The sequence below is a fragment of the Pygocentrus nattereri genome, chromosome 12, assembly GCF_015220715.1.
Source record: "Pygocentrus nattereri isolate fPygNat1 chromosome 12, fPygNat1.pri, whole genome shotgun sequence".
Taxonomy (NCBI): domain Eukaryota; kingdom Metazoa; phylum Chordata; class Actinopteri; order Characiformes; family Serrasalmidae; genus Pygocentrus; species Pygocentrus nattereri.
This window is the reverse complement of record NC_051222.1, coordinates 34623710-34632119: the sequence shown is the minus strand read 5'-3', so window position 1 is coordinate 34632119 and position 8410 is coordinate 34623710. Positions and strand designations below refer to the sequence as shown.

The 8410-nt window shown below is 39.0% G+C and overlaps 1 protein-coding gene across 3 annotated transcripts; it reads right to left on the bottom strand.

Annotated features, from left to right (window-relative positions):
* Window positions 1-1121: 1121 nt before the first annotated feature.
* LOC108411219 (CMRF35-like molecule 6) lies at window positions 1122-6247 on the bottom strand. Of its 3 annotated transcripts, XM_017682682.2 has the most exons (6): window positions 6121-6247; window positions 3167-3472; window positions 2918-3043; window positions 2430-2554; window positions 1693-1742; window positions 1122-1416 (listed from the first exon to the last, which is right to left on the bottom strand). In XM_017682682.2, exons 1-5 carry the CDS (start codon window positions 6158-6160, stop codon window positions 1710-1712), a joined length of 630 nt encoding a protein of 209 aa, XP_017538171.2. In that variant the 5' UTR covers window positions 6161-6247; the 3' UTR covers window positions 1122-1416; window positions 1693-1709. The 3 variants fall into 3 exon arrangements, with proteins under 3 accessions (XP_017538171.2, XP_017538169.2, XP_017538172.2); XM_017682680.2 differs by having other exon boundaries at window positions 1122-1742; XM_017682683.2 differs by having other exon boundaries at window positions 1122-1742; window positions 3167-3469; window positions 6121-6225.
* Window positions 6248-8410: the final 2163 nt, after the last annotated feature.

Here is an 8410-nt window from a genome sequence, read left to right as displayed (position 1 = left end):
GCTCTCTTTCTCAGTCTCTCTGTCTCTACTGTGTATATATATATACAGTATGTACAGTGCCTATACAAATTCCTTGTATGTGTAACATGCTTGGCAAAATAAATTGATTCTGATCTGACAAAATTCTAGACCTTTACACGGTGGCCACCTACAGGCCATTCTTGGTATTGGTGGTTTAGCATATAAACCTGTACACTATGTGGCCAGACGTATTGGGACCCTTACACACCACAGGAGTTTTGTAACTTCCCATTTTAAATTCATAGGCAATAATATGGAGTCCCCCTCTTCAGCTATAATGGCTTCCACTCTTCTGGGAGGTTTTCTAAAAGGCTTAGTGTTTAGTGTGTTCGTGGGATTTTTTGTCCATTCATCCAGAAGAGCATTTGTGAGAACAGACACTGATGTTGGATGAGAAGGCCTGGCTCACAATATCCACTCTATTTTATTTCCAAGACTCTGTGCAGGCCAGTCAAGCTCTTCCACACCAAACTCGCTTATTCATATCTTTATGGACCTTGCTTTATGCCCTGGGGCTCAGTCATGCTGGACTAGAAAAGGTTCTTCTCCAAACTTTTCCCACAAAACTGGAAGCATAGAACTGTCCAAAATGTCTTGGTGCTGAAGCATTAACATTTTCCTTCACTGGAACTAAGGGTTCTAGACCAACCCCGGAAAAACAACCCCATATCATCATCCCTCCTCCACCAAACTTTACAGCTGGAACAGTGCAGTCAGGCAGGTAATGCTTTCCTGGCATTTACCAAACCCAGACTCATCCATCAGACTGACAGATAGAGAACAGTGATACATCATGCTACAGAACACATTTCCACTGCTCCAGAATCCAGTAGTGGCTGCTTTACATCACTCCACCCACCCAGCATTGTGCAAGGTGATGTAAGGCTTATATGCAGCTGCTCAGCCATGGAAGTCCATGCCATGAAATAGGTTTTGTGATGATATTGATGCCAGAGGAGGTTTGAACTGCAGTTATTGAGGCAGTGGAGCATTGGAGACTTTTATGCATTATGCTCCTCAGGACTCTGTTCTCTGTCCGAGACTCCCAGTAGTTTTATATACTGCATTTATTTCTACATATTTTACAATAAACATGTAAGTAGGTTTAGAAAATTCATTTATTATGGGCATTTCCCCTAACACAGGCTCCATTTGACACTCAGACAAGAATGTGATGCTTGAACATGAGCATATCTGATTTTGACAATATCTCTAAACTGCATAAGCATGAGAAGCAGCATGAAGAATAAGCAGGTTATCAGAGTGATTGGCATGTCAGTAGGCTGTAGAGTGGATGTTTGAATCTAGTCTCTCCTTCAGGTGCTGGTGCTGTACTGCGGGTTCTCCAGAGTCTCTTCAGTGTGATTCTCCAGTGGCTCTGTATGGCTGGTTGTTCTTGAGATGTTCAGTAAAGACAGAGTTGCATAAGTTTAAGTTATTGGGTGATTCATTTATGTCTGAGGTAGATATAAGCTAAAGTGTTTACATATGAGGTGCATCTTTTATAGTACAATTGACTGAAGAAAGACCCTTCAAAAAGCTCAGGAAAACGACAGCAAAATAATGGATATGCCACTAACCACTGAATGTAGACATTGCATGAAAAACATCTCCTTTTAAAACCCATTTATGAAAACTTGATGAAAACAGATCATATTGTGGCAAATTTACGTAAGTCTGAGGTTTCTTTACTGGAGTGTAGACAGTCTATGAACCAGAACCTGAAAAACAAAAGAAGAAAAAGAACTACACATCCAGACCGAGGGTGTTTAAAAGAGGATCGGACAATCAAATGCATACAAAAATAAAGATATTTAAGTAAATTGCAGTGTAATGTCATAGAATGAATATTGTGGCAAACCTTTAGTATATGGGCTGTTTATAATACCATTGTAATGCCCTTATTAATGTATAATAAGCCAGTAATTAACTCCTTACTTTTGTTACTCCTATTTTAAGCAGTAACTAGGATAAATTAAACATTCTTCAGAGCCCCTTTAATTGTATACATCATAATCTTGTGGACATGAGCTACATGGTGGCTGCTATGTATTCCTAGTATGCCTTATAAGGCTAACAGCTGCTAACTAGATTTTTTAAGAGAATAAATGATAATTATACTATATATTCTACATTATAATCTTGTATTCAACCCTTCTGAGCATTGCGCCTAGATAGAACATATAATGGCCAAAAGCATGACTTGCTAGCTTGCCTTCAACTCAGCCTCAAGGCATGCTCCTTGAGGCTCCCACAGTTTCTTTATTTGTATATTTTCTAGCTTTTTGGCTCCCAGCCTTTGATAAAATTGCACTTTGTTGCCTCAAAACAAAGCAGTTGGCTACCCCTGCAAAAGAGAGAGCTTGTGTGTGTGTTGAATTTTGTCTGGTGATCATCGGTGCACTTACATTTGAAGCTCCGAAGCTCCTGTTTATCCTTTTAACCTTATAAAGAGCGATGAGGCACAGCCCAATTATGATCACCATGGCAACCAGCCCAGCAACAGTGTACAGTATGACACCTGCATGCCCGCCTGTGCATGGGTTTAGAAGAACATTGAAGCTCACATCAGGCCTAGTTTACATCATAGGTTGATATCACTATACATAATGCAGTACATCACCATGCCTTAAATACAGGCCAATGAAATTTTGCGAGCTCTTCCACTATTAATAAATGCATGTTCTTTCTGATGCACTGTATCCAGTCTCGGTTATGTTTATGTCTAAATTAACACAATAGCAGTAAAAGAGTCTGTATGCAGACAATATTGGATTTATGCCCTTCTGGATCTGCCCTGTAGGAAAACTGTGGGAAATACTGGAAATACCAAACAAGTAATTGAATTTAATATGAAATTATATGGTAAAAAGCTGTGGAATAAAGATAAAGTTACCTGTAGGTTCCAGGGAGAGTGGCTCTTGAGCTGGAGATGATGCGGAGAAAGAGATGGTGGGTGGTGGGAATGTGGAGCGTTCACTAGACCTCGCTGTCTTTACAGAAGCTGCTGCTGAAGTCACTTCTGGAGGGTATGTGTGGGGGGGGTTGCACATATATATGTGCAATATATATGTAAAAATATGATTTTTAAGCATTAAAATGATCTAATAGGTCAGGAATTCCCACCATACAACTCATAACTTACCATCTGTAACTGTGAGAAGCACCTTGCGATATGTGTCCTTCATATATCTCTCCACTCCACACCAGTAAGTTCCAGTGTCTGACTTCTGGAGGTCAGCGATGGTCACAGTGAAGACCCCTTTCCCTAAATCCTTCAGTTTGTATTTCCCGGTAGGTGGCTGGCCAGATTTAATCAAAATGTGCTGATCTGTACACGGATCCCTGCAGAAGTACTTGGCATTGGTGACAGCGAACTGGTGAGAACACTTGATCCTCACAGATCTTCCCACCTGTCCTGACAGCGTCACATCTGATCCAGCAACGGCTGCTTTTGTGAAAAATATACAGAGAAAAACAGAAATAAAAACATTAGTTTGTGTAACAAAGGGTAAAACTGAATAGTGTTGACTAACTTTGGTGATGCATGTGTTAACATGATGCATTTGATAACATGGGTGGTTGGTTAGTGTAGTGGGTAACACCTCTGCCTTCTACGCTGTAGACTGGGGTTCAATCCCCCACCTGGGCAAACACCCTACACTATATCAATAAGGGTCCTTGGGCAAGACTCCTAACACCACCTTGGCCTCCCTGTGTAAAATGATCAAATTGTAAGTCGCTCTGGATAAGAGCGTCAGCCAAATGCCGTAAATGTGTGAAATGTGAACATGAACAACACATGAAGCCCTATGTTAAAAATGGTTAGCTGATAGTAAGTAAGCAATATAACTACATGTGTTCAAGTTTTCACAAATGTTGACTAAATTGATGTATTTTATTATGAGGATTAGGTTTTGGGTTGATGCTAAGGTTAGGGTTAGGAGTAGGGCTGGGGTTAGGTTTTAGGTAAGGTTGATAAGGTTAGATTTTTTTGTAATGGAAGTAACACATTAACAATATATCTACTTGTTTATCAACGGAACGTCTCTGAAATATTTACTTCAGTGTATTCAGATGCTTCACTACTGCTACTTCACTGATTGATGTGTTACTCATAATCTGCTAAGAGTTTATTAATCATCTACAAAGCGCCACTACAATTAAAGTGTTACCAGTAATATTTTCATTTTCCGTAATAACACTTAAGCAGCAGCCAGATGTAACTAGTTGCATGTATATGTATTCAGGTAAAATTTTGTTGGATTTGATGTTGATCGTATCTGAGAATTTTCAAATTTTTCAGCTTTTACTTCTATTTTTTCTGTTTACAGGAGGTCCTCGGGTTACGTCAGTCCCGAGTTACGATGTTTCGTGGTTACGACACATCTCCCATATACTATATAAAGCCTTGTTTTGACTTAAGTGGTTTTGCGTCGTAAACGCAAACTTCGTGTGCGGGAACTAGTTGGTGTGCGCGGCGGAAGAATACTCCGTGATGTGGCTGTGGACCGAGGAAGACGGCGTCACCCCAGTCGCATTGTAGGCTCCCAAGCATAAAGCAGACTCTTCTGATGGCAGTGCATCGAAGAAGAGGAAAGCCATCACCATGGACGTGAAATTGGATATCGTTAAGCGATCCGATAAGGGGGAAATGGCGACAAACATTGGCCGGTCGCTTGGACTTAGTCGCTCGACTGTCGCTACGAGTATTACTACGAATATACGAGATTCACTGTCCTCTGAGAATAACTCAACACACAGCCATTAATATCCAAATAGCTGGCAACACAAGTGAGTCCACCTCACAGTGAACAGGTCCACATTGTGCCCAGTGTTGTTGTCTCTCCCCGACATCATGTGACTCGTTAGAGTTACAAGGTTTCAGATGTGAACGGGGAGCAGGGCTGTTAAATTATGTATAGATACACATATAAGCTTTGAAATGTTTGGGGAAACATTACTCATAGAAATGTGCCATACAGAAATAAATATAGTAGCAGATAAAACTTTAACATGGAAAAGCAAGAGTTGTAGATATTGATACTCCGTGAAAATGCATTTAATATCTTGTTTATTTGAAATACATTTAGTTTGAGCACTAAATATTACATACCTACAAGAGTTACTGCAAAGTACAGTGCAAAACGCAGAAGTCAGTATCATTTATTATGTATCTGTATTATATCTGTTATCTCCATTAAAACGATGTTCAATTGAAAAAAATATCATTCATATCAAATAAAAAAATACATTTTAAAATTTATATTTAAGAAATACATCTTGGGCATGTTCATACATTGCTAAGCATATTTGATAAATATATAAACAAATGCGGTGTGTAAATATTTTACATATCAGAAATATTTGTGTGCATTGTGTATATTTTAAGGAAGTAATCATCATACCGATTCAGACTTGGATGTGTGTGTGTGTGTGTGTGTGTGTGTGTGTGTGTGTGTGTGTCTTTACATAACATAAAGTAGGACATTATATGCATAATATCATTACTGCTTGAGCAAAAAGAATTAGTTTAACCAAAACTACCATTATCTTCTTTAGGTAAAAAGGATTATTTCTTAATATTTGTTTACCTGATCGTAGGTAATCATTATTAATGTAGCATCTCATCAAAACAATTGCTTTACTTTATGATAGGATGTCAGCAGCTGCAAATTCAATCTCCTCTGATTCATCACACGAAACTATCAGTGCACTTTCTTACAGTGAATGCTGTGGAATATTGATAGAGTTCCCAGGATTATTACATACTAAAGCTTATTATTCAGTAACTACAGAGAAGTCAGTGCGAACCGGTTGCTCTATTCTTAGGCTATTGAATTGTGTATTAAACTTTGGGCTTTAAAGGGGTTCATTTAAAACTTAATCTGAGCACATTAACATTCATAAACCATCATCAAAAATGAGGCGCACAGACTTTTCGGGCTTCTCTTCTTGAGTCAGCTGCACTCGTCTGGTCTGGTTCACATAACAGCTCTACAGCCTCGGTCAGCATTATTATCATATAACTGTGTAGTTCTTAGACTTTGTTCTGAATCGGGTTTATGTACGAATTTAGGAATGTAGGTCAGAACTTACCAGAGAGGAGAATCCAGGTGACCAAACAAATGTACATCATTTTGACCACTGGAAATCAGTAGTGTTAGCTGTTTGCAGGAGCGCCTTGTTTCACCCTGGTCAGAGTCTGCCTGGTGGTCTGTGCTTGTTTTGTAAGGCGTAATGAGGATGTGCGGGCAGAATGCCAGCATTATCTTGACCTCTTGTTAGGGTTTAGGCCAGGAAGCAAGCTGTTTTGTCTTTGTCTATCGTCAGTATTTTAAGGCTTCCACCTCAAGTGTGAAATCAGGGTTTTACTTCCCATGAAGGACAAAACAGTAATCGTGAAAGTGTTTCATGAAGGTTCTGCATGTATGTGAGCTTCTTTACCATGAGAACAACGATCAAACAGGGGGAAAACACCTATCCGATCTTTATGATATCAATTTCTATTTTCTAGAAATCTGTACAGGATACAAACTCAAGATCACAAGGTCATACAAGATCAAGCCTGCAGCACAGACAAAGTGATTATTAATAAAAACAAGCACAACAGCAGTTTGGTAGGTAACTTAGCTTTGTAAGAGAACCTGTTTATTTGTGTAAGTGTACCTCAGTGTGGCCTTGCCGTGATTTTAGTCTCGTTTCCTCTAAACCTACATTTTGCTCAGTTCCGTATCTCTGGGTCACCATATACAACTCAGAATCAGTGTTTTTAACCTACATCTGGAAAAAGACAAGGTCTCACTTTATTTCAATAGCCACAATAGAACCCTCAGTTGGGAATCGAGGAGACCGACTGCTGTAGTTTTTCCATTCTTGCATGTTATAGGATTTCAGCTGCTCGACAGTTTCTCCTTTGTCATATTTGTGTAATTTCATAATGCACCAAATGTTTTCAGTAATGACAGCTCTGCATTGCATACAGGCCAGTTTAGCTCTTTTACCACAGAGCCACGTTGGTGTAATACGTTCAGAATGTGGTTTGGCATCGTCTTGCTGAAACAAGCAAGGCCTTCCCTGAAAAAGGCATAGTTACATATCTATATGTTATTGGTTGGTTCATCAATGACCCCTAGAGGGAGCCACACAAAACCAGGTATTCTAAAGTGAATGTTGGGTTCTAGTCCACTGTGTCAGCAGTTTGATGTTGGTTTGGTATATTACATCACATGTGGTTTGTCTTTCATGGTATGATTGGCTGGATAGGGGTGAAGATGGGACCTTGTCCGCAAACAGCTCAGCTGAATTTGAGGAAGATAATGGATAATTTCAAAATATGTTTGTGAAGCACAATGAAAATAGCACCAGTCCCTTCAGTCTGGGGGTTTTGCATGTCTGCATAGACTATATGTGGACCAGGACCTGTAAGAAGAAGTAAAACCTATAGAGTTAAACCTACAGACCAGACCAGAAAGCAAGAAGACATTTGATTTGGCCTCCTATCTCCCACCTCGTCACCCAATGTGAGGATAAAGGTACTCTTATACAGCATTTTTATAAATCTTATCATAATAACAAAACATACATTCTCAAAAATAAGTGTGCGCAGTAGAGTTCTTTGGAGTGATGCCACTTGGTTCCCTTAAGAAGATTTCTATTTAAGTCATTTAAAGTCTCCAAATTACCCATATTTTATTTTTAAGGATGTGTTTTACACAATGAATGTTTTGGTAATGTTTTAGTATAGAAGGACATTATAATGCCATTATAATGCCTTTATTAAGGCTGAATAATCCAGTAGCTGGTAATTGGCAGCTCATTACTATTTTATTATTATTATTTTTAGTAGAAAAATAATGAATAGAGCACTTTTATTTGTATATTACACATCGTAATCTTTTGCACATTTACATTGTGGATGTCCACTAAGTCTAATCACACTGATAGCTGGTAACAAGCTGACCAGTGTCATCTACTTGCATATTGAGTGTTTCTTCCCAATTGTTTTACTCACTGTCAGTGTGTTTTCATCCCACCCAGTCTTTTACAAAATCTTAGTTATTCTAACTCAAGTTTTCAGCACACTTACTTAACTTTTTTAAGGCAACCGGTTTCCTCCGTCTTTTAAAGTAAGTTCAACTGGTCTGGGCTTACAGTATAAAGAGGGATGAACAAATCTGATTACCATGGCGATCAGCCCTGCTTCAGGGTACAGTAGGCTGCCTGTAAGCCTATGTAAAATGTACATGGGCATAGAAGAACATTGTGTTTTAGGTCAAGATGGTCAAGATGGCCAGTGGAGTTTTAATTACATTGCAATTTTAAACACTACTGAGTCTCACAGATTGTTCTCCTGAAAAAGGGTGAAGGTTTAGAGCAAATTACAAAG

What these genes read in the sequence shown, in the direction of transcription:
- LOC108411219 (XM_017682680.2), bottom strand. Translation starts at nt 6,160, where the DNA reads ATGATGTACATTTGTTTGGTCACCTGGATTCTCCTCTCTG. An exon ending in CACCTGGATTCTCCTCTCTG is followed by an intron (nt 3,473 to 6,120) that starts GTAAGTTCTGAC and finishes TTTTCACAAAAG; the next exon opens with CAGCCGTTGCTGGATCAGAT. An exon ending in ACTCTCCCTGGAACCTACAG is followed by an intron (nt 2,555 to 2,917) that starts GTAACTTTATCT and finishes ACCCATGCACAG; the next exon opens with GCGGGCATGCAGGTGTCATA.